The 26,440-nt window shown below is 40.8% G+C and overlaps 1 protein-coding gene across 2 annotated transcripts in view; it reads right to left on the reverse strand.

Annotated features, from left to right (window-relative positions):
* Positions 1–863: 863 nt before the first annotated feature.
* The window catches only part of GLRA3 (glycine receptor alpha 3), a 169,678-nt gene continuing 144,101 nt past the window's right edge, over positions 864–26,440 (reverse strand). The window contains exons 8-10 of one of the 2 annotated variants that reach the window (XM_075258378.1): positions 19,653–19,799; positions 10,292–10,411; positions 864–1,572 (exon numbers count right to left, since the gene is read on the reverse strand). In XM_075258378.1, coding sequence (XP_075114479.1) covers positions 1,297–1,572; positions 10,292–10,411; positions 19,653–19,799 — 543 coding nt within the window. In that variant the 3' untranslated portion in view covers positions 864–1,296. The remainder of the gene's footprint in view (positions 1,573–10,291; positions 10,412–19,652; positions 19,800–26,440) is intronic. The other variant, XM_075258387.1, reaches the window with a different exon arrangement.

Below are 26,440 nucleotides of genomic sequence, written 5' to 3' on the forward strand. Positions count from 1 at the left end.
TGCTGAATGTTTACAGTAAAATCTGCATTTTACATAAAAATCTGTAATAGAAATTGACAATTCACGCAATCTAGATCACTGGTCAATTTCCACACAGAAACACTCTACAGCTTGTTGAAATTTTATCCACATAGAAGATCTGTAGTAATTCAATTATTCATGGACTCAGTCTTAGGCCTGGTTCACATCTGTGTTCTGTGTTCCATTGAAGAGTCCGCATGGGGACCCCCCGAATGGAATACTGAATGCTATGACATGCGGTGAGCACTGAAAGCGCACAAACCCCATAGACTATAATGGAGTCCGTGTGTTTTCCGTGCGGTCTCCTCACGAGTCATGGAGTACTTCATGACGTACTATTCTCTCCACATGACTCTTGCAGACATCGCGCGGAAAACACACGGACCCCCTTATAGTCTATGAGGTCTGTGCTTTCTTAAGCTCACCACTTGTCAATGCGTTCAGTATTCCATTCGGGGGGGTCCCTGAACGGAATACCAAATGCAGATGTGAACCAGGCCTTAGAGGGTAAATTACATCTCTGACTTAATTTGTGACAATTTCGTTTTTGACATTTTTTTAAAAAATTGTTTTTTATCTGAGAGAAAGTATCTCCTTATAGTTTTGTTCGCTGCTTGTAAACTAACATTCCCTATTGCTCTCATACACACAACTAATAGCTCCCAATACCACAACTGAGGTAACTAGGCTTTTTCTAATGGTGCAGTAAGTTTCACTGCAGATGGGATCTCAGTGGACAAGGCTCGAATTGAGACCATGAATCGTGGGCTTTAATGTTCACTAGGTTTTATTTTTATCCTTCTATATTCAATGATGGGTAAGCAGATAGATTATCGTTTTGCCTTATTTTAGCATTGATGTTCTTGTACAAAATGTGACATTAATTATACTTAAAAAATAGCAATTTACTACACAAAAATAGAAGTTAAAACATTTCACAAATTTGAAATAAAAATGTAAATAAATTTGTGGTCACTGTAAAATCTACAACCAATGTAACTATTTGGTCCTGTTGTGTATACTAGTAAACAAATTCACTTAAAAAACAGTAAGCTTTGTGTACTGTCACCTCTGAGTAACAACCTGTAAAACAGTTGGCAGTATATTGTAGCTGTGTTTGTACCATCAGACTGAGAGTGTTGATACTTTTGTATGATTTTTTTTTGTTTGTTTGATGTTGAAACGCTTCATATCTATTAGGGAGAATGGAATTAGGATATTGATCTCTATACTTTTCTGTACAACCCTACTGTTGACATACCAGCATTTAGTCTCTTAATCCTGCTGCTGGTGAATGTCCTCATGTCGTAGAATTTTGTAGATCACCCAGTAGAAGATGTTGAATATCAAAAAGGCCAGTGGGAAGCAAGCTCGAGAAATTGTATCTATCTTTTTAGCTCTGTCAATGAACACTTTTCTCATCTCTTCGTGGGTTTTTGGTGCTGCAGGTGCTGGGTTGGGTCCCTTTGGAGTCACTCCATCTTTTGCTTGTAGGCAAGGTCCCATACCATAAGCTGTAAAGCTGAAACGACTTTCTCTCACATCATCATCCTGCAATGACAGGGTTAGAAATATTTTAGTCAGATGGATTGCTTGGTTTCTTGAGTTAGGGACATGTCATCGGAATAAAAAAAAATAATTTTTGCTTTAGAAATAAATATAATAATACATCGAATTTGGTTTAATTGGTTAGTAGGTTCTCATGAAGATATGTCAGAAGATAGCATCCTGGTCAGACTGTGATCCGTCATCACTAGAGATGAGCGAACACTGTTCAGATCAGCCGTTCCGAACAGCACGCTCCCATAGAAATGAATGGAAGCAGCTGGCACGGCGACCAGCCGCCGGCAAAGTGTAAGTCACAGGTGCTTCCATTCATTTCTATGGGAGCGTGCTGTTCGGAACGGCTGATCCGAACAGTGTTCACTCATCTCTAGTCATCACCATAAATATCCAGAATATCAGGGCCTTTTTCACGTCCGTCAGGGGCAAGTACAATTTTTGAAGTGTTAAACTTAGGCTCCATTCACATCTGCGTTAAGGTTTCCATTCGTGGAGTCCGCTTGGGGACCCCTCTGAACGGAAACTTACACACATTAAAATGCAGTAACCTGCAGATCCCATAGACTATAAGGTGAAACCACACACGGACCCGTTATAGTCTATGGTGTCTGTGTAGTTTCCATAGGTAACCACTTTTTAATGCATATAGGTTTCCATTCAGGGGTCCCCAAGTGGAAATCCCAATGCAGTTGTGAACCAGGCCTAGCCTATAGAGTATGTACACTTGGTGCATCTTGAGTAAACAATTCCTATGTGTTTCCATGGTTACAGACTACAAATAAACACTGAGATAGATTTATTAAAATGATCTAAAAGTAAAACTGCCATAGTTGCCCATAGCAACCAATCACAGCGCAGCTTTCAGTCTGTATTCTGCTCATTAAGCATGGCAGCTGCTTTGTGATTGGTTACTATGGACAAGACCATTTTAGAACATTGTAATAAATCTGACCTAATGGGGTCCATCTCCAGCTTTCAATCTTCCATGGGTTCAACTCCAACGTGGGTGGAAAGTACATTAGCTGCTTTTATGTCTCCAAGAAATAGCGCATACATAGAAGACGAGATCCTGATCTCCTATCTCTGTGTAACACACCCTCAGGCTAAAGCCCCATATTGCAGAGACTCAGCACTTCTGTCTGTAAAAAGTTGAAAGATAATTCCTCTGTTAAATTCCATCTGTGCCCCAAAGAAAAAAACCCATCATCCTTAGGGTCCATTCACACAGAGTTTTCTGGCGCAAATTCTGACACAGAATTTGCATCAGTGTGAATGGACCCTGTGGCTGTCAACATTTCAGTTTCGGTAAGTATTGGAAGGGTTTAATACGACAATGTGAACAAGCTCTTAATCTCACTTGTCACAAAAAATTATTATTTTTTCACAATTTTATTATAAAGTGTTACAGTCCTATGAAAAAGTTTGGGCACCCCTATTAATCTTAATCATTTTTAGTTCTAAATATTTTGGAGTTTGCAGCAGCCATTTCAGTTTGATATATCTAATAACTGATGGACACAGTAATATTTCAGGATTGAAATGAGGTTTATTGTACTAACAGAAAATGTGCAATATGCATTAAACCAAAATTTGACCAGTGCAAACGTATGGGCACCTCAACAGAAAAGTGACATTAATATTTAGTAGCTCCTCCTTTTGCAAAGATAACAGCCTCTAGTCGCTTCCTGTAGCTTTTAATCAGTTCCTGGATCCTGGATGAAGGTATTTTGGACCATTCCTCTTTTCAAAACAATTCAAGTTCAGTTAAGTTTGATGGTTGCCGAGCATGGACAGCCCGCTCTCAAATCATCCCACAGATGTTCAATGATATTCAGGTCTGGGGACTGGGATGGCCATTCCAGAACATTGTAATTGTTCCTCTGCATGAATGCCTGAGTCGATTTGGCGCGGTGTTTTGGATCATTGTCTTGTTGAAATATCCATCCCTGGCGTAACTTCAACTTCGTCTCTGATTCTTGAACATTATTCTCAAGAATCTGCTGATACTGAGTGGAATCCATGCGACCCTCAACTTTAACAAGATTCTCGGTGCCGGCATTGGCCACACAGCCCCAAAGCATGATGGAACCTCCACCAAATTTTACAGCGGGTAGCAAGTGTTTTTCTTGGAATGCTGTTTATTTTGGACGCCATGTATAACGCCTTTTTGTATGACCAAACAACTCAATCTTTGTTTCATCAGTCTACAGGATCTTCTTCCAAAATGAAGCTGGCTTGTCCAAATGTGCTTTTGCATACCTCAGGCGACTCTGTTTGTGGCGTGTTTGCAGAAATGGCTTCTTTCTCATCACTCTCCCATACAGCTTCTCCTTGTGCAAAGTGCGCTGTATTGTTGACCGATGCACAGTGACACCATCTGCAGCAAGATGATGCTGCAGCTCTTTGGAGATGGTCTGTGGATTGTCCTTGACTGTTCTCACCATTCTTCTTCTCTGCCTTTCTGATATTTTTCTTGGCCTGCCACTTCTGGGCTTAACAAGAACTGTCCCTGTGGTCTTCCATTTCCTTACTATGTTCCTCACAGTGGAAACTGACAGGTTAAATCTCTGAGACAACTTTTTGTATCCTTCCCCTGAACAACTATGTTGAACAATCTTTGTTTTCAGATCATTTGAGAGTGGGCTGTCCATGCTCGGCGACCATCAAACTTAACTGAACTTGAATTGTTTTGTAAAGAGGAATGGTCCAAAATACCTTCATCCAGGATCCAGGAACTGATTAAAAGCTACAGAATATTAATGTCACTTTTCTGTTGAGGTGCCCATACTTTTGCACCGGTCAAATTTTGGTTTAATGCATTTTGCACATTTTCTGTTAGTACAATAAACCTCATTTCAATCCTGAAATCAGTGGCGTAACTACCACCATAGCAGCAGAGGCAGCTGCCACAGGGTCCGGGACATCAGGGGCCCCGTGACAGCTGCTACCGCTGCTATCATTATTCTCGGAGGTCTTTTCGGACCCCTGAGTATAATGATCGGGGCCCCCTTTTGGTGGAATACTTTCCACCAACAGGGGGCCCCAAAGTTGCAGCAACGGCTGACACACAGGAGCTGCAGGTCTGGCTCCTCTCAGCGCTTCAGGACGCTCCCCCTCTCCCCCCTCTCCCCTTCCCTTTCTCTGCCTGTCCTCTGCCCACCAATGAGAGGGCTGAGGAGAGCCCAGGAGGCGGGGCTTATCCCTGCCGTCCTGCACACAAGATGAGAAGAAGAAGAAGCTGCTCCAGGAAAATGAAACTAAAGAAAGAAAACAGGTCCACAGGTACATACTGGGGTTACTAGGCTTATTAATATCAGGTAACAGGTACATACTGGGGTTACTATTAGAGTTGAGCGAGTACTGTTCGGATCAGCCGATCTGAACAGCACGCACGCATTGAAATGAATGGAAGCACCTGGTGCTTCTGGTTTGACGGCAGCCGGCCGCTTAACCCGCCGCGTGTCGGCTGCGTGCATTGATTTCAATGCGTGCGTGCTGTTCGGATCGGCTGATCCGAACAGTACTCGCTCAACTCTAGTTACTATACTTATTAATATCAGGTCCACAGGTACATACTGGGGTTACTATACTTATTAATATCAGGTAACAGGTACATACTGGGGTTACTATACTTATTAATATCAGGTACACAGGACATACTGGGGGTACTATACTTATTAGTATCAGGTACACAGGTACATACTGGGGTTACTATACTTATTAATATCAGGTCTACAGGTACATACTGGGGTTACTATACTTATTAATATCAGGTCTACAGGTACATACTGGGGTTACTATACTTATTAATGTCAGGTACACAGGTACATACTGGGATTACTATACTTATTAATATCAGGTCCACAGGTACATACTGGGGTTACTATACTTATTAATATCAGGTAACAGGTACATACTGGGGTTACTATACTTATTAATATCAGGTACACAGGACATACTGGGGGTACTATACTTATTAGTATCAGGTACACAGGTACATACTGGGGTTACTATACTTATTAATATCAGGTCTACAGGTACATACTGGGGTTACTATACTTATTAATATCAGGTCCACAGGTACATACTGGGGTTACTATACTTATTAATGTCAGGTCTACAGGTACATACTGGGGTTACTATACTTATTAATGTCAGGTACACAGGTACATACTGGGGTTACTATACTTATTAATGTCAGGTACACAGGTACATACTGGGGTTACTATACTTATTAATATCAGGTCCACAGGTACATACTGGGGTTACTATACTTATTAATGTCAGGTACACAGGTACATACTGGGGTTACTATACTTATTAATGTCAGGTACACAGGTACATACTGGGGGTACTATACTTATTAGTATCAGGTACACAGGTACATACTGGGGTTACTATACTTATTAATATCAGGTACACAGGTACATACTGGGGTTACTATACTTATTAATATCAGGTCTACAGGTACATACTGGGGTTACTATACTTATTAATGTCAGGTACACAGGTACATACTGGGGTTACTATACTTATTAATATCAGGTACACAGGTACATACTGGGATTACTATACTTATTAGTATCAGGTACACAGGTACATACTGGGGTTACTATACTTATTAATATCAGGTCTACAGGTACATACTGGGATTACTATACTTATTAATATCAGGTCTACAGGTACATACTGGGGTTACTATACTTATTAATGTCAGGTACACAGGTACATACTGGGGTTACTATACTTATTAATATCAGGTACACAGGTACATACTGGGGTTACTATACTTATTAATATCAGGTCTACAGGTACATACTGGGGTTACTATACTTATTAATGTCAGGTACACAGGTACATACTGGGGTTACTATACTTATTAATGTCAGGTACACAGGTACATACTGGGGTTACTATACTTATTAATATCAGGTCCACAGGTACATACTGGGGTTACTATACTTATTAATATCAGGTCTACAGGTACATACTGGGGTTACTATACTTATTAATGTCAGGTCCACAGGTACGTACTGGGGTTACTATACTTATTAATATCAGGTCTACAGGTACATACTGGGATTACTATACTTATTAGTATCAGGTACACAGGTACATACTGGGGTTACTATACTTATTAATATCAGGTCTACAGGTACATACTGGGATTACTATACTTATTAATGTCAGGTACACAGGTACATACTGGGGTTACTATACTTATTAATATCAGGTACACAGGTACATACTGGGATTACTATACTTATTAGTATCAGGTACACAGGTACATACTGGGATTACTATACTTATTAATATCAGGTCCACAGGTACGTACTGGGGTTACTATACTTATTAATATCAGGTCTACAGGTACATACTGGGGTTACTATACTTATTAATGTCAGGTACACAGGTACATACTGGGGTTACTATACTTATTAATGTCAGGTACACAGGTACATACTGGGGTTACTATACTTATTAATAGCAGGTAACAGGTACATACTGGGGTTACTATACTTATTAATATCAGGGGTGATTACTTTTGTTTTAGTAACTCCATGTGCCTCATATTAATAGCAGTTAACCCTATCATGTCCCTCACATTAACCCCTGTGTGCCTCACCATAAGAGTTACTAATATGTGAGACATATGGGGGTAATAATAATGAAGATACTTTCTTATTACCTCCATGTCTCTCACATATCAGTAACTCTTATGTGAGGTACACAAGGGTTAATGTGAGGGACATGATGGGGTTAACTGCTATTAATATGAGGCACATGGAGCTACTAAATTGTAATGCACATGACCAGATTTTTTATCCACAATTGTCCTGGTATAGCGGTCAGCAGGTGACGTGACAGTATTTAGTCCTGTAGGGGCCACTATGGGACATAATACTGTATACACGGGCCACTATGGGGCATAATACCATACCTCCCAACTTTTGAAGAACTGAAAGAAGGACAACGCGCGCTGCGGCATATTTAGCCCCACCCACTTTTGTGTTGACTCCGCCCACTCGTTAATTTTTCATGTGCCCGTACACAGTATAATCCTCCTACAGTCACCCGTAAATTATTATATGTCCCCCCTCTATCTCTCCCCCAGTTTCATATACACCCTTCATCTGCCCCCAGTTTCATGTCCCCCTTCCATCTCTGCCCCCAGATTCATGTCCCCCATCTCTGCCCCCAGATTCATGTCCTCCCATCTCTGCCCTCAGATTCATGTCCCCTCCATCTCTGCCCCCAGATTCATGTCCCTCCATCTTTGCCCCCAGATTCATGTCCCCCCATCTCTGCCCCCAGATTCATGTCCCCACATCTCTGCCCCCAGTGTCATGCCGTCCTCTCCATCTCTGCCCCCAGTGTCATGCCGTCCTCTCCATCTCTGCCCCCAGTGTCATGCCATCCTCTCCATCTCTGCCCCCAGTGTCATGCCGTCCTCTCCATCTCTGCCCCCAGTGTCATGCCGTCCCTCCCCCAGATTCACGTTCCACCTCCACATTAAACTTACCTTCTCCTCCGCTCCCTTGCTGTTCTCTGCGTGCCTCTCTCGCTGACACATATGCAGCTGAAGCAAGGAGCTGACACAGGTCAGCTCCTCGCTTCGCTGCTGCGCGCCTCTCTCGCTGACACATATGCTGTTGAAGCGAGGAGCTGACCTGTGTCAGGTCCTCGCTTCGCCGCTGCCGCTGGCTACTGGCTTCCTCGCTTCAGCCACATATGTGTCAGCGAGAGAGGCGCACAGCCACATCGCGTCTACAAGCCAGGAGCCGGCGGCGAAGCGAGGTGCTGACACAGGTCAGCTTCTCACTTTAGCCGCATATGTGTCAGCGAGAGAGGCGCGCAGCGGCGAAGCGAGGAGCTGACCTGTGTCAGCTCCTTGCTTCAGCCGCATATGTGTTCAACTCAGATCTGCGTCCTCGCAGATCTGAGTTGAAATCGGGACATACCTCCCTCCAACCGGGACATGTCACCCAAATCGTGAATGTCCCGCGGAAATCGGGACGGTTGGGAAGTATGTAATACTGTGTGCAGGGGCCACTATGGACATAATACTGTGTGCAGGGACCACTATTGGTCATAATAGAGCGCGCAGGAATGCGTAGGAGGGACTCGGTCGAGATCTTCGGTGTCGTGGGGGCCCCATGTCAAAAGTTCGCCACGGGGCCCCGCCATTCCTAGTTACGCCACTGCCTGAAATATTACTGTGTCCATCAGTTATTAGATATATCAAACTGAAATGGCTGCTGCAAACACCAAAATATTTAGAACTAAAAATGATTAAGATTAATAGGGGTGCCCAAACTTTTTCATAGGACTGTAAAGATCAAGGTCAATCCGATGTCAGAAAAAAATGTAAACAGTAAAATATCATTATATGTTATATTCCTTCTTTTAGAAGGTAATACAAGTGAATAACACAGCATATTCTTCAGTATTGGTCTCCACAGCATTGGGCAATTTGTTTCTGATACACGTTACAGGTAACATTCACAAATGCTGCTATAGCTTCAAGAAACAACAAATACATTTATTAGGGTATTAAAGCAAAGACACGGCTAAAGCGGTTACAGGAATGCCTAAAGACAAAAGCATAGATCTTTTCTAAGGAGCCATAAGGTACCTCTCCTGTAAAAGTCATAAGTGGCAAAGATCTCATAAAAATTCATCTACATGAGCTAGAGAAATAACCGGATCACTTGGAAACAGACATTTCAGATTTATACATTAGCCTCTTGTGCCCTCTGCTGCTTTGCAGGGAAAATTATTTTCTTGTAAAAGTTATTTTTTTGTGTTCTCTATCCTATATGTAATAGAGCTTATCGTTTGGCAGTATGGAATTATAAATAATGTTTGAGATTGAAGGGTTGTAGGCTTTGAGTCCCTTGTTCTTGGCATTGGATAGAGGTTGAACCCCAATGGGCCCTCTGTCATGACACAGCTAATTGAGTCATACAGGTAATATATGTTCTGTGTAGATCAACCCTTTAATGGCAATATAATACAGTTTTATCTAATGTGCAAACATATTAATTAAAAAAAAATGTAATGTTTCCTAGCTGTAGGATTACTAGTAACTGGGGAAGATTTAGTAATAGCGTCCAAAAGTAATACAGTGCAAATTTGGACTACATGGTCTTAAACTGCATCAGATTTATCACAGTGTCTGATGCTGAATAAAAAATCTGACTAAACCCTCTAGAATTACTTTACACCACCTATTAGTTGGTGTATTTGTAGCACATCTTTAGCAGCTCCATTTTTGGCAAGTTTTGCCCCTTTTCCAATCAACCTCCTCCCTTGCCAGGCAAAGATGCAGAAAGTGTGACTAAGGCTGGGGCCCTAAGGACGGAAACATCGCGTTTTGCCGACAGTGGAAACACCACGGGAAAATTTGCGACATTTTACAGTACAGAATAAGTGAATGGGATATCGCTGGGGATATCTGGGGAGTAATAAAGCTAGAATTGTGTGAGGTGCTTAGCATATACAGTATACCTACTAAATACTCTTTATACACTAAATACTAAATTGTACTGATAACAATTTTATAAAGTTTGTAATGGAGAACTTAACAGGACAGGTACCTTGGTATTAAGAGCAGCACATATGGAAAGCAATGAAGGTTATGACCAGCTAAAACCTTCATTCATTTTTCTTGGATTTTCACAGATCCATTATACACATAATTTACCCTGAAATTTGCACTGTTGACTTGAGCCAGTGTCCCATATGTTGGTCCCGCACTTCTCATGCCATTGCTACAACGCAAATTGCCTAGGTTCTCATGTTCACCAGGCACTGGCTTAACATTCTAACATTACAACAGAAAATTAAGGCAAACAAAAGAAATCAAAAATGAATTGAAATGCTACTAAACCAGATATAAAACCTGTTGTCACACTATACATTGTACAATATATACCGTATAGTAGTCACATAGATCATACGCAAATGATTTGTCACATAGAACTCAGTAGTAAGCATACGCATCTATACTATTAAACGAATAAATATGGCATTTTGGTAACACAATTGCACAATTATTCTTAAAATAAATGCTTGCGTCTTTAAGTCAGAAAATTATTAGACTGAATCATTCTAAGTAAGATGATAAGGATGCTGTAAATGTATATTAACCTGCAACATAAGCACTTGTGTCAAGGACATACATTATTTGATATGAAGACTATCATGCATCTGTCTTTTCTATAATACTTTATATACTGGGCGGAATTTATTAATACCAGCACAGATTTATATTCAATCTGTCTGGCTGAAGCATCCCTGCCTTGGCCCACCTTGCTAACCTACCTACTTTTCTCTAAAGTGGTACATCTTTTTGGTAAAACTGGCATAACTAGACTGATAAATTCCCCCATTACCTCTTTGTACATACATAAAACACATCTGCTACTTTAGTCCTACACTCCTCTGTAAAGATCAGGAAATTGCTTTAGTAGCAGCTTCCCACTATGCCTCTTTTAGAAGCCGCATTTCATTACATACTTACTGTATATGTCTATGCTAAGCAGGATTTTTTATTTCACATAATAGTCAAATACAGTGGCCTAAGCTGAAGTAAGTAACTGGAAAAAAGGAACAGTGATAGAGCAAACCTCATGAAATTAAAGTTTACCCCAACAAATGAAGTTTATTGTGACTGAGCCAGAGCCAAAGTTAGCCTGGAGAAGCTTCATCTAGGCCAGTCCCACATCAGTCAACAGTCACAAAACAGGACTAGTCCCTGCTGAGCTTGTGAAACAGAGATAAGTGTGCCCAATAGGAATCTGAAGATAAGTGTTATATGGGCCTCAGAGCAACCTTCCTGCCTGCGCCTCAGAACAGACATGGAAACCTGAGTATCTTCACTCCACAGTGGGAACCTCTTGAGACTTTATGAACTTTATGAGAAGGTATTGCACACTAACTATGGAGAAGACTGTCCCAGCAAGGGAAATGCAGACTGTAAAAAGAGTGTACCATTTACTAGCTCAGCCCCAGCCTACAGTGATAATGGCTTATTAGCCTAGTTCTATTATAAAAACTGTGTATTACCATAGTTACAAAAACTTCTGGTCTCCTGCACGACCATCATGGGCACTCTAATCTCTATTAAGCTCAGGACAACTGACAAAGACTCAAACATGCCTCCTAGGAAACACTGCCACCACCATTAGGAACCCTGCAGGCCCCCTCAGCACTGCAGCAGGTCAGGAGGAGAGCTTTTAGCATTGAAAATACTACAGTACTATTCCCACCCAGCCTTCTGGTCTCACCCAACAAGTTGCTGTATACCCAACCTAGGCCATGGCTCAAACCATTGCTTCTAAGTGACCTTATCCATGTCATTAGGTGTCTGTATGTGAGACATTTATGTACATATTTCTATTCTACAGAGACAGCATTTCCTTTAAAGACATCTGTGTGGTCTTATATGACACCTCTTACAGTCAAATTTTTAATGGGCAGTAGGTTGTCTTACCTCTAGACAACTGTAGCAAGTAGAAATATAGATGCCATAAATATAAATGCCATAAATGTTTTTTTAGCCTTCAGGGTCCACCTTTGAGACTTGAACCTGTCTAGAGAAGGTGAGTTAAACAATGGCTGTCATACAGCCATTGTGAATGAAGAGTTGGTTAAGTAAGAATGAATGGCGAGAGATGTACCTGAGCAGTCGCCTCTGCATTCACAAGGGCCAAAGGGATTGCGTCCCTGATCCTGTTTTCCAGAGGAGTAACCCATATCAAGAAGAAAATGAAATATACCTCCAACTAGGAAGCATCCTTTTATAAATGAATAGTACAAGCAAATATGAGAAACCTATGTTTCCTTCCCAACTTATCAGATTGAGTCCATTCTACACAGAAGTCTATACACAGGTGATGAGGAGGCCTCTGAAAAACATACAGAATCGCCTGCAGCTTCTTAACCCTTTAAGCTGTGAGGAGGAGAACCCATCTGATATTGCCATGTCTTTCAAGATAAGACTTTATCATTGCATAGAATGAAGTATAAAATCCATACACTTCTGTGTGTGAGGGTAAGGACGGTTGTGGATGCTATAGCGAAAAATGTCAAAGTGAAAGGTGGGATGAAGGAAACATAGGTAGAGAAAGAAGCATATTTCTTAAATAAGATATCCAACAAATTTCTTCTATTCACATGTACAATTCAATTATAAAAATTGGTCTTATAAATGGGGTACCTTTTAAGGACATATCATGTGGTTCTACCATGTCTGAAATAACCACTTTAAAGTAGTACTTTATGTTTCTTTCATTCTTCAAAATGACTATACTTGCAATACATGGCACTGTCTCACATTTTCATATGATAATACAATATGATTCCTACAATCCCTTGCTGTTTGCACACTCTTCTTCTCTGCCTACTGCCTGATATTAAACAGATCAATATTTTATTCAGCTGTAGAATTTTGATAAAAAGCAATTTAGAGAAAACAATTTTCATTTCTTGAGTATTGTATCATAACCCTTTGACTAAACACTTGATAGCATCTCGCTGGGTCTTTCTATAAGAAAGCTGCTATAAAGATTTCTCTAGTGATTATTTTCAAGGACAGAGTGTCAGTCTGTTAAATACAAATCAATTGCATGGTAGTATGTGCAGAAAGAAGAATGCGACATGGCTTTCCAATAGTATGCTAACGTTAGGATGCTTTTTTTAGCATGAAGAATAAGCGATTATACGCTAAATAGACATATATGTTCTGTAAATGCATGCAAGGTTACTCTTTTGTGGAGGAATCCTTAGACTGTGCAAATATATAACAATTGTATTCAGTCACATCAGCCCAGGAACATTGGAAATTAAAGGAGTTTTCTGGTCCTAATCCACAGAGTAGATCATCAGTATCTGATCTGTGGGAGTCCAACACCCAAACCCCACATAGATCTGTTGATCTGGCGCTGCAAGCTGCTACAGTGTACAGGGAACAGATGCAGTCTGCTCCTATTGAAATTAAGTTTCATTAATATTTAACAAAAAAGAACCAATAACCAGTAACTTAATTGTCTTACATACGTACAATTATAAGACGTCTTTTCATATGTATCTTGGTTAGCAATAACAACCAGTATGATCAGCTTCAAATAGTTGTAGCTAGGTTTTTCTAAAACTATGCAACGTCTTTCTGTTGCTTTCATTATCATGAACCATTATTTAATATTATAACAAAAATGAAGATGATTCCAAGGAACAGGCAGCGCTCCAAAATTAAGAAGTGAGAAAACAAATGTTTTTATTCACCTTTGCAGTGACATTTCAGCTCTATTACAGTCTTTCTCAAGCAATACAATAGAGTCATAAGCAGGTTTATATAGTTCAAAAGTCAAAAGTTACATAAAAATTAAACCCTATGTATCACTGGAAAAGACGCAAACATGATTTGAATAACCCAAATGGACAAAAAAGAAAAAAGGTTATAGATCTCAAAACTGCATGTATGAAACCCCCCAGAAATGTATCCGGTCATGAAGTGGTTAAATAAGATGGCCATTGACAGAGCCATAGAACACGTCACTCGTGGTACATACACATAGACATGATCACAGGATTAAGACACGCGTACTACAAGCCCAAATGTATTGGCACCCTATCTATACATTGGTCAGCTTCATGAACTTATATACGTATATGTATATACTCGAGTAAAAGCCAAATTTTTCAGCCCAGTTTTTGTGCTGAAAAAGCCCCCCTTGGCTTATACTCGATATTTTTTATTTTTTTTTATTTATTTTTTTTTAGGAGGAGGGGGGTCCTATGACCAGCCACAATATCAATGTATAGAATCTCCCATAAAATAGTGCAAAAAAAAAAAAAAAAAAGATTAAAAAAATAAAAAAATAAAAGTTCTAAATCCCTCCTTTCCCTAGAATACATACAAAAGTAGAAAATTACTGCAAAACACATACACATTAGGCATCCCTGTGTCTACTGAATATAGGGTATCTACAGTGCTCCTGTTCCGTCGGGAAGGGGTTAATAGGAGCACTGCAGATACGCTATATTCAGCCAGGCTGAATTCCAAGTGGGGGAAGAAAAAAAAAAAAAACTCCTCAAGCTCAGGGAAGGGCCAGACAGACAACCAAAACACCCCCTCCCCTTATCCATCACCCAGCAACTACTGCACCCAAAAACTCCAACCATTTTAATTCTTGAAATTTTCCAGTAGCTGCTGCATTTCCCCCCAGGCTTATACTCGAGTCAATATGTTTTCCCAGTTTTTTGTGGTAAAATTAGGGGCCTCGGCTTATATTCGGGTCAGCTTATACTCGAGTATATATGGTACATAGATGAAATGAAGGATTTAACTAGAATGAGTTCACTGTTCTCTATATTAACAAATTGTTATATGGTAAAAGAGCGATTTTCATTTATATGTGATCTAAATGTGACTGTTTCACATACCTTTACTCTATTGAATATTTGATATATTTATACACATTCATGTATAAGACATATTGTAATAACTAATTATTATTCTAATGATCAGAATAATGCACACAATGAGAACCTGTGTATGACACCATTGTATTTCTTCAGAAAGCCTCTATTGTAGAGCTGAAATATCATTACATGGATGAATAAAAACACTTTTGTTTTCTCGCTTCTCAGTTCTGGAGCGCTGCTTGTTCTTTTGAATTGTCTACTATAGGGGTTTTGGTTAGAGCCCTTGGCATGGCATCCATTCATTACTGTTACTGGGCTGCTAAACTTTTTTAGTTTTTTTATTTGTGACTTATTAGCTTAGACATATTTTATAAGGCTAATTTAGCTCATCAAATATTTTCACCCTATGCATTTTCTTTTATGGAAGAAGACATGGTGAGCATAGTGAGCAGTAGGAGATGCTATATTCTTTAAAGGGGTTGGCCACTTTCAATCCAATATTGAGAGACAAATGTTATTGTATAATAAAAATTTGTACAATTTTCCAATATACTTTCTATATCAATTCATCATGGTTTTCTAGATCTCTGCTTTCTGTCATGTGTTCTGTTACTTCCAGAAGATAAAAAACTGCCACAGCACATTAATCAGACATCTGCCTGGTAATCAGTTGTGCACCTGTGTGCTCATCACATGACCATGGACCATAAATCACATGACCATGGACCGTAAATCACATGACCATGGTCAGAGTTTTATCCTCTAGAAGTAACAGAATGAATGACAGCAAGCCGAAATCTAGAAAACCGTGAGGAACTGATACAGAAAGTATATTGGAAAATTGTATATTTTTTTATTGTACAAACAATAACATTTGTCTCTTAATATTGATCTGAAAGTGGCCAACCCCTTTTAACACACATTAGGTGAATGACTCGAGAAGAGATTTGACATTCAATCTAAACTGACAGACCAACCAGAAGAAGGGGATGTGGTCACTGAAGTAGGGTAAAACTAAGAAGTAGCAATGGGAGATCATATTCCAGCAATAAAAAAAAGGGCAAAGCCTTTGTGTCTTCCTGTCTGAATACTGAGTTCTAAAACAAATTTGTGGTATAGAAGAAGATACGGCAGAATGGTGGCTCAGTGGTTAGCCTTCCACCGCTGGAGTCTTAGGTTTGTGTTCAGCCAAGGACAACATTTGTTTCTTCTAGGTAGTCTGATTTCCTCCCATGCTATAAAGATAATACTGATAAGGAATGTAGATTGTGAGCCTTATAGGGGACAGTCAGGAGTGAACCTTCCCCTTTCGCCGCCCGAGGAGAACTACAGAAAGCTCCCGCCCCCCCCCCACCCGTCCGGGAGGAGGGGGCGTGGTGGAGTGCGAAGGGGCAGAGCGACAAAAGGGGGCGGGGTTTAGTGGTGTTCACAGGCAGAGAGCAGGCACGGAGAGGACTTGCTCTCTGCCTGAGCGTGAGGGGAGGCTGCTGGAGCAGTGCTGCTTCAGCGGCCTCCCCAATCCACCGCTCGGTGCTAAGCCAGTCCAGGACAGCTTGTCCTGGACTGGCTTAGGTAATCAAAAATGCCGCCCTCCCTGAGGCCCTGCCATAGCGCCGCCTGAAGAGCTCGCTTCAGGTCGCCTCATGGGAGGTGCGGCGCTGGGGACAGTGATTGACAATGTATGTGGAATATGTAGCCACATGCTTTTTTGTACAAAGACATATGTGTAGGCCAATACTTGGTGTTGCTTGGCTACATCTTCATTTCTACATATTGGTGAATTTTCCTTTGTTTTCCGCTAGTACATATGCTGAAGAAAGGAACTCATTTACCCCTGTGTAATATAGCTTTGAAATTAGATGCTGTCTCCTTCGCCTGGATTGCATGTTCTTGTTTATTTATATGATTTTTTATATTTCTTTTTATTTTCACAGATGGAACTAGAATTCTGTACATTGAAAATAGAAGTCTCTTCCAAGTTTGGCCCTTTTTACTCTATATTTGTTGTTGTCTGATATATTTTTTGACTTAATATACTGCGAGCCTGTAGAAGCACTGCAAGCACGAAATGGCCCATTGCTGTCTGTACTGTGTTCAATAAAAGGAGTTTTTATATCCGGACTGTGTGCTGCTTCTCTTATACTGCTGCCTGCATGCCCCCGGATCCTCTCCTGAATATCAGTGATACAGCTAAGTACCCCTATCACCATATATATAGACTTTATATACAATGTGCCGGCTCTATTTTTCTACTCTTGTTTGAGATATATACAGTCCTATGAAAAAGTTTGGGCACCCCTATTAATCTTAATCATTTTTAGTTCTAAATATTTTGGTGTTTGCAACAGCCATTTCAGTTTGATATATCTAATAACTGATGGACACAGTAATATTTCAGGATTGAAATGAGGTTTATTGTACTAACAGAAAATGCGCAATATGCATTAAACCAAAATTTGACCGGTGCAAAAATATGGGCACCTCAACAGAAAAGTGACATTAATATTTAGTACATCCTCCTTTTGCAAAGATAACAGCCTCTAGTCGCTTCCTGTAGCTTTTAATCAGTTCCTGGATCCTGGATGAAGGTATTTTGGACTATTTCTTTCTACAAAACAATTCAAGTTCAGTTAAGTTTGATGGTCGCCGAACATGGACAGCCCGCTCTCAAATGATCTGAAAACAAAGATTGTTCAACATAGTTGTTCAGGGGAAGGATACAAAACGTTGTCTCAGAGATTTAACCTGTCAGTTTCCACTGTGAGGAACATAGTAAGGAAGTGGAAGACTACAGGGACAGTTCTTGTTAAGCCCAGAAGTGGCAGGCCAAGAAAAATATCAGAAAGGCAGAGAAGAAGAATGGTGAGAACAGTCAAGGACAATCCACAGACCACCTCCAAAGAGCTGCAGCATCATCTTGCTGCAGATGGTGTCACTGTGCATCAGTCAGCAATACAGCGCACTTTGCACAAGGAGAAGCTGTATGGGAGAGTGATGAGAAAGAAGCCGTTTCTGCACGTACGCCACAAATAGAGTTGCCTGAGGTATGAAAAAGCACATTTGGAGAAGCCAACTTAATTTTGGAAACAAAGATTGAGTTGTTTGGTTATAAAAAAGGCATTATGCATGGTGTCCAAAAAGAAACAGCATTCCAAGAAAAACACATGCTACCCACTGTAAAATTTGGTGGAGGTTCCATCATGCTTTGGGGCTGTGTGGCCAATGCCGGCACCGGGAATCTTGTTAAAGTTGAGGGTTGCATGGATTCCACTCAGTATCAGCAGATTCTTGAGAATAATGTTCAAGAATCAGTGACGAAGTTGAAGTTACGCCGGGGATGGATATTTCAGCAAGACAATGATCCAAAACACTGCTCCAAATCAACTCAGGCATTCATGCAGAGGAACAATTACAATGTTCTGGAATGGCCATCCCAGTCCCCAGACCTGAATATCATTGAACATCTGTGGGATGATTTGAAGCGGGCTGTCCATGCTCGGCGACCATCTAACTTAACTGAACTTGAATTGTTTGTCCAAAATACCTTTATCCAGGATCCAGGAACTGATTAAAAGCTACAGGAAGCGACTAGAGGCTGTTATCTTTGCAAAAGGAGGATCTACTAAATATTAATGTCACTTTTCTGTTGAGGTGCCCATACTTTTGCACCGGTCAAATTTTGGTTTAATGCATATTGCACATTTTCTGTTACTATGGGAAGAATATGCAAATCCGCCTTCCATGATGTAATTAGGAAGACAGTTGCTGCCTCATTGTTGCAAACCAATAGAGGGCGCTCACTGGAATGTGCAAGCCTGTCTTAATCATATATTATTGGGTTATTTCACTGGAATCCTGTCTTAAGACAGGCTTGCACATTCCAGTGAGCGCCCTCTATTGGTTTGCAACAATGAGGCAGCAACTGTCTTCCTAATTACATCATGGAAGGCGGATTTGCATATTCTTCCCATAGTTCCTTGCAAAGTGGAGTGCTAAAGGCTTAACAAGTCTCCACACACCTATATGGTGGTCTCTCCCTAAGGAGTGACAATATCCCCCGAACATTTTCTGTTAGTACAATAAACCTCATTCCACTCCTGAAATATTACTGTGTCCATCAGTTATTAGATAGATCAAACTGAAATGGCTGTTGCAAATACCAAAATATTTAGAACTAAAAATTATTAAGATTAATAGGGGTGCCCAAACTTTTTCATAGGACTGTATATACATTATACTGTATATATACATCTTATATTTTACATACCTTCACTACTTTGGTTATTGCACATATTACAACACATTCATGTATGATATAACTGGTAATGTCTCCAATTATTTGGATTATGCTTACTTTTAGCTATATAAACCTGTTTATGTCACTATTGTATTACATGAGAAAGACTCAATTTAAGAGCTGAAATGTCAAAGAATGGAGGAATAAAAACACTTTAGAATTTTTCTCTTCTTACTTTTGGAGTGTTGCCTCTTCCTTGGAACTATTTGCTATAGGACTTATTGGTCCGAGTCCTGGGAGTTTCCCTTATCTATTGCTATTATTGTACTGCTATCTTCCTTTTTTTGTAAAAGAGGGATCAGTAAGAAGACAAATATAGAAAATAATGAAGATAAAATACCTTATCCTTCTTTCTCTTACGTCGAAATCGTAAAAGCTCTTTGTGTTGTCTGGATACAAAGTTGACTGCTGCATACTCCAGTAAGGCGGAGAATACAAATAGAAGACAGACAGCCATCCAGATGTCAATAGCTTTAACATAGGACACCTATTGGAAGGAAATGAAGGGTTAACTTTGTAAATAACACAAAGATGAAATCTATGTACAGAAGAAAAAAAATCATACACCTGGCTTAAGTTCAGTTTTCATTTGTACATGAAAAAATATCTATATATCTATACACATGCACACACACACACACACACACACACACACACACACACACACACACACACATTCTGTATGTGTATATATATATATATATATATATATATATATATATGAATTCATTTTTATAATATAGAGAGATATACACAGAATGTGTGTGTTTACTTTATATATAAATATTTTTTTTGAAAGAAATAAACACATTAACACTTGTTTGCTTCATATGTTACAATATATTAAGTAATATTAACCTGTTTAGGCTACTACTATTACTGTACACGACAGGTAAACAGATGTAAAACACAACTTGGAATTTTTTTCAATATTCAGTAATGCATTTTCTATATTAATGCTTTAGGCTATACACAAGACAATTTCTACTCTGTATATAGTACTCGTGCATTGCTATAATGCTTGTGGTTCTTTTTTTCTTTTTTTTTTTTTCATTTTTAATAACTTGCAACTGCTCCCTGTATCTATTCTCGGCTGAGAGTGAGTGAAGCGAGGTGTGCACTACTCCCCCTCCCCAGATTTTCCTACCCAATAACTAATGGAGTCATATATATGTATTTATCTGTATTGATTTGAAGTCTGAAGTACAGTATTACAACACAAATAGAAACATGAGCAGACTAATAAATTAGGCCATAGAATAAATTGCAATATCCCAGTATATTACTATTAATGTAATTATTATATTACAAGTAGGGTTGAGCGATCAGGATTGGAAAAGTTTGGATTCCGATCGGCGATCGAGTAAATTTCACGATCGTGATTGGAGTTCCGATCCCAATCTTTTTAGGCGGATCGAGGTCAGAGGTACTGGCTAAGCATTGTTAGCTACTAGAGATGAGTGAGTACTATTCGAAACTGCCATTTCGAATAGCACATTCCCATAGGAATAAATGGATGCAGCCGGTACACAGTCTGTACCGGTGTCTGGCCGCTTAACCCTCTGCGCACCAGCTGCATCCATTCATTCCTATGGGAGCATGTTTCCTCTCTGCTGTGCTGTATACTGGACTCTGCTACATCTGTATTACTGTACATTGACTTGTCTATCTACCCTTCTGCTTCATCCCTGATGTAGATCTGAGAGTATACGGTAAAGCAGGGGCAAAGCAGAAGAGTAGATAGACAAGTCAATGTACAGTAATGCAGATGTAGCAGAGTCCAGTATACAGCACAGCAGGGAGGAAACAGAATAGTCCACTTACCTGCACAGATCCGCTGCCGCTGTCGCTCCCCATTGTACTTGCTCCTCCTCGCACCGTGCACGCCCCTAGCTCCCAGGTTAGTGTTACAGACCTAGGAAAAAGGCAGGGCTTGTGGCTTAGGAGAGTGCGGGCGTGTACTGGGGGAGGGGGAGATGTGAGTGATGCACTCACGTCTCCCCGCCCTGTACCTGCACACACTCTCCCGAGCCACAACAAGCCCTGCCTACTCCCAGCACCTATAACACTAGCCTAGGGAGACACGGACGCGCACGGTGCTCTGAAGGCCTGTAAATAAGAGAGAAGAGGAGCAAGAACAACGGGGAGTGGCAGCGATCTGTGCAGGTAAGTGGACACCAGGGGGGGACTAAGTAGCCAGAGGTTCAATTTTTAGACTCCATGCTGTGTAGTGAATAGGATCGTTTTTAAAATCCAGTCTCCGATTATTAAAAAAATCCCATTGACTTGCATTAGGATTGGAATTTCGAATGGAAAATAATCGGAAATTGGATTTTAAAAACGATCCTGAAATCTGAAGATCGGCTCAACCCCAATTACAAGCCTAGTCTAATGAGTCATTATAATCCCTGCATTCCAGTGGCAGGGACATTTTGAGAATATAATGTTTGTTTGCAAACATTTCGCTAGAAGTTTTGAAGGATAGTGATGGGAATATACCGTAATTTTCACCTTCTAACATTGGATCTTTACAAATGAGCCTCCTAACACACTAGGGTGTTTAGACACAAAAAATTAAGACATTACATATAAAAGAAGTAATTTTTGTAAATTGCTAAACATAAAAATCAGCTGTAACAACATATAACTGCAACCTAAGGAATAGAGATAAAGCTGTACTCCGTCTATCCAACCAAGCCACGTCCGCAAATCAACGTAATTTCAGCTCTTAGAGCATAAATGCCCCATCTATAATTCATAGACCATATATCTAGCCTAAAGATTGCCATTTCAGCAAACATTTCTTACACTTACTGTTCCAACAAAGCAAAATTAACAGAAAAAAGCAAAAGTTGACTGTAAACCATTAAAATCTATGGGATATGGGTCAAGGGATTATACAAGAGATGACTCCCATGGGAACAAATAGGCTTCTGTTTATGTTTGCTGCACTAAACATGGCGATGACTATTCCTAGTATATCTTAGATACAATGCCTAGTTCTGACATTCTCCATGCAGCTGGTATGGATTCAGTGGCGTAAGCGGGGCCCTGTGGCGAACTTTTGACATGCCCCCCCCCAACCGACACCGAAGACCTCAACCGACCCCCTCCTCCGCACTCTATTATGTCCCTTAGTAAGCACTGCACACAGTATTATGTCCCATAGTGGCCCCTGCACACAGTATTATGTCCCTTAGTGGCCCTGCACACAGTATTATGTCCCTTAGTGGCCCCTGCACACAGTATTATCCCAAATAAAAAATGACTGTTTCTTACCTGTCCCCCGGCTCCTACGTTGTCTTCTCCGCTGCCGTCCTTCTTCTATGACGTCGGACGTCACATGACCCGGGAAGCAGGCTGGGTTTATGTGACGTCAGAGACGTCAGACAACTAGGAAGGAGGCCTGGCAGGATCGTGGAGAGGTAAGTAACAGTGTTTTTTATGTTCCCTTACCTCTCCCGGTCTGCCGATCATTATACTCGGTGTCACTTACCGATCCCGGCCCAGCCAGGATTGGCAAGTAAATAGGGCCCGTTCGGGATGCTACCGAACTCTAGCAAGGTAATGGTAAATCCTTAATGATCTGGTGAAGATGATATTGACTATTGTTGTTGTCCTCCCAAGACCAAAAAGATGCATACATGTAGTATTTGGTAATAAACAGTCTGCACAGTGTTCTATAAAGGACAACTCTGTAGCCATATCTCGCCTTTCTGTATTGCATACTTTTGTGTTACAAACCCCAAAAACTTATTTGTAAAAGTGATCTTCAGAATAAACTAAAGAGAGATGTTAAAATATTCCAACAATGTACTCCATGGGCCTGTACCATGTACAAAGTTACACAAAACAACAACAACCAGGTTGTAAATTTAATAAGTGTATAACGTGAATGAACAGTTTACCAAACAGAACAGTACCCAGCAGAAGTTTTCTCCGTTTTTGGCCACCTGAGCTGTACAAGGGGAGATTCCCTCTATTTTCACTCAAAACATGAGACAGCACAGTCCTCCAGTGATATTTGGGTACATCACACAACAGTGTTTCTGTTCACTGGCTCCCAAGAGTTGCCACCTGCTGCTGCCCATTCCTCCTCCCATTGGGTTCAGCTCCTCAACTGTCTTGGGAACTCAACTTAGTCTTCCTCTGGCCTGACTCCCCATCCAGATGGGATATTGATACTTGCTGTTGTCTGTGCATAAACTAATCGCACACTTCCTCTTGCTTATTTTTCCTGGGCCCCGGTGCTTTCCTCATCATCATTGCTCTTTTCACTTCTGCTCTAAATCGGGGGTTTGCCCTCCTCATTAAAGGCCATACCCCAAATTGCAAAGCTTGCAATTCCCAAACAATTTACGTTTTCAGTTTTAAGGATCAAAATATATGCTTTCTATTACTATTAGGGCTCATACATAGGCCGTATTATGATTTAATTTTCTATGGAACCATAAGAGGGCTTCCATAGACATGAATGAGGTTCCTACTAAGTGAATAAAAAGAAACAATTAGTGACCTGTTCTATTGGACTCTGCATGCAAGATATCATTGAATAAAGGAAAAAAAATGCAAAAGATAAGTATAAAGGAGAATATACTGGCAAATTTATATAAAAGGTCTCAAAAATTCTAAATATATTTCATAACAGAAGAACTAACATGAAACTCTAGAGCAGGGGTAGGCAACCTTTTTTGTTCGGCGTGCCGATTTAAATTAAAAAATCAAAGATGAGGTCCTCGGAGTGCCGGGCAATAATTGTAAAGCTGACGACACCTACACTAAAGTCATATAGCACAAACCACAACATAGAGGTGCTGTTATACTGTGCTCCCAGCCACATGCACTTACCACTATTTGCCTGGATACACATGTTCTTTTCCTTTAGAAGCAATGTAAGTACATGTGTAACCCATAATTAGAGGTAATGTATGTGACTGGGAGCAGAGTAAGGTCATACCTATGGCAGTGGACACTAGCTGTCGGACACCGACGGTAGTGTGAACGCTCCCTAAGTGAAACGCAGATTAATTTCAGTCACTTTTAGTTCCTGGCAGGGCAGTAACAGCAAAACCCCAGCCAGGAATTAATGGGTGTCACACTTTCAACAAAGTGAATGCACTGGTGCCCAGGAACTGGATTTGGCTTTAATTGCATCTAGTTACAGTGTCACCACCCAATAGAATCACACTAAGGCTGAGGCCCCACATTACAGAAATGCAGCTTTTTTTATTGCAGATTTAGCTGCGTTTTTTTCCCGTCAAAGCCAAGAATGGCTAGAAAAGGAACGGGAAATATATAGGAAGCTTCTTATATGTCTCCCTCCTGCTCAATACACTCCTGGCTTCGGCTAAAAAAAACCCCAGCAAAATCTGCAACGAAAAAAAGCTGTTTCTGCAACGTGGGGCTTTAGCCTAAGGCCCCCACGTTGTTGGAATACAGCTTTTTTTGTTACATATTTTGCTGTGTTTTTCTGAGCCTAAGCCAGGAGTGGATTGAGCAGAAGGGAGACGTATAAGAAGCTTCCTATATATTTCCCATTCCTTCTGTAGCCATTTTTAGCTTTGGTTGAAATAAACCGCATCAAAATCTGCAACAAAAACGCTGCGTTTCTGCAATGTGGGGCCTCAGCCTTGCTCCTCCTGCATACAAATGGCACGGATGTGGTTTTCACTGACCTATATGTTAAAATGAATTGACAGGGCTGCAAATGCAGACAGATATAGGGGATGTATAGGACAGATATAGGGGATGTATAGGACAGATATAGGGGATGTATAGGACAGATATAGGGGATGTATAGGACAAATATAGGGGATGTATAGGACACATATAGGACCTGCTCAATAGTTTTCAGCTCTTCAATTTGGGCCAGATACACAGCCACAAAAAGAATGGCTGTATATATGGGTCAATTGAAATATATAGGTCTGTACTTTTACCCACAGTTGTAGATAAAGAGTCTGGTCATGTGCATTGCAGGTTACAACTCCATGTGCCTCATATTAATAGCAGTTAACCAAATCATGTCCCTTACATTAACCCCCTGTGTGCTTTACATAAGGGACACTGATATGTGAGACATATGGAGGTAATTATTAGTACCCCCATATGTCTCACATATCAGTAACCCTTATGTGAGCCACACAGGGTTAATGTGAGGGACATGATGGGGTTAACTGCTATTAATGTGAGGCACATGGAGTTACTAAAACTAAAGTAATAACCCCAAATGCCTGACATTAATGAGAATAGTTAGTAACACACGTACCTGGTGTTTTTACTTTCACTTTGCTTCCTCTCCTCCTCAGGGCTACAGACGGCAGAAGCTCCTCCTCACATGTAGCAGCAGGTCCAGGGAGCCCTTAGCCTGTGCAGTGAGAGGCTCACCTCTGATTGGTGGGCAGTGAGAGAAGGGGGCGTGTCCTACACAGCAGCTCTACCAGAGCACTGAAAGGACGCTCTCTCTCAATTAGTGTATGAAAGTTGCAGGCTGGCTGCCGTGCCAGCAAAATATGCCTCGCGTGCCAGTCTTGGCACGCGTGCCAGGGGTTGCCGACCCCTGCTCTAGAGCAATATTCTGCCTACAAGTTCATATGACATCTGAATGAGCTTGCATGGCAGGGCACAAGCAGTATTAAAGGGGTATTCCCACGTCGCATACTCAGCAGTCTTCACTGCTGTAAAATCTTCTTTCTTCCTGGTTTCTTGCATCATTTGGTGGGTGGGGTTTCACATGCAACCTGCAGTTTAGCTCCGCCCCCAAATCAGCATGTAGCTCCGCCCACCCATATTGGACTATGAAGTACAGGCAGGACCAACTCCATTCTGTGTTACATACAGAGACTGCCTGTCTCTGCCATAATGAACACAATTGAATTAGCTAACCTGATAACTGGGAGAACAGAAGAAATGAAAGCAGCTCCTCTCCCCTATCTGATAGCAGGACCTAGGTCATGTGGTGTAGACACAGGAATAGCTAGATACACAGGCTCGCTCCCTGCACTTAGCCCCTCCTCCCTCCCCCCTGAGAGCAGGAGATACATCACTTGACTCATGAGCAGATAAGTCAAGGGCTGTGTCAACAATGAATTGAATAAAGTAAGATAGTGGACAAACAAAGCAGTTTTG

The sequence above is a fragment of the Leptodactylus fuscus genome, chromosome 1 (assembly GCF_031893055.1).
Source record: "Leptodactylus fuscus isolate aLepFus1 chromosome 1, aLepFus1.hap2, whole genome shotgun sequence".
Taxonomy (NCBI): domain Eukaryota; kingdom Metazoa; phylum Chordata; class Amphibia; order Anura; family Leptodactylidae; genus Leptodactylus; species Leptodactylus fuscus.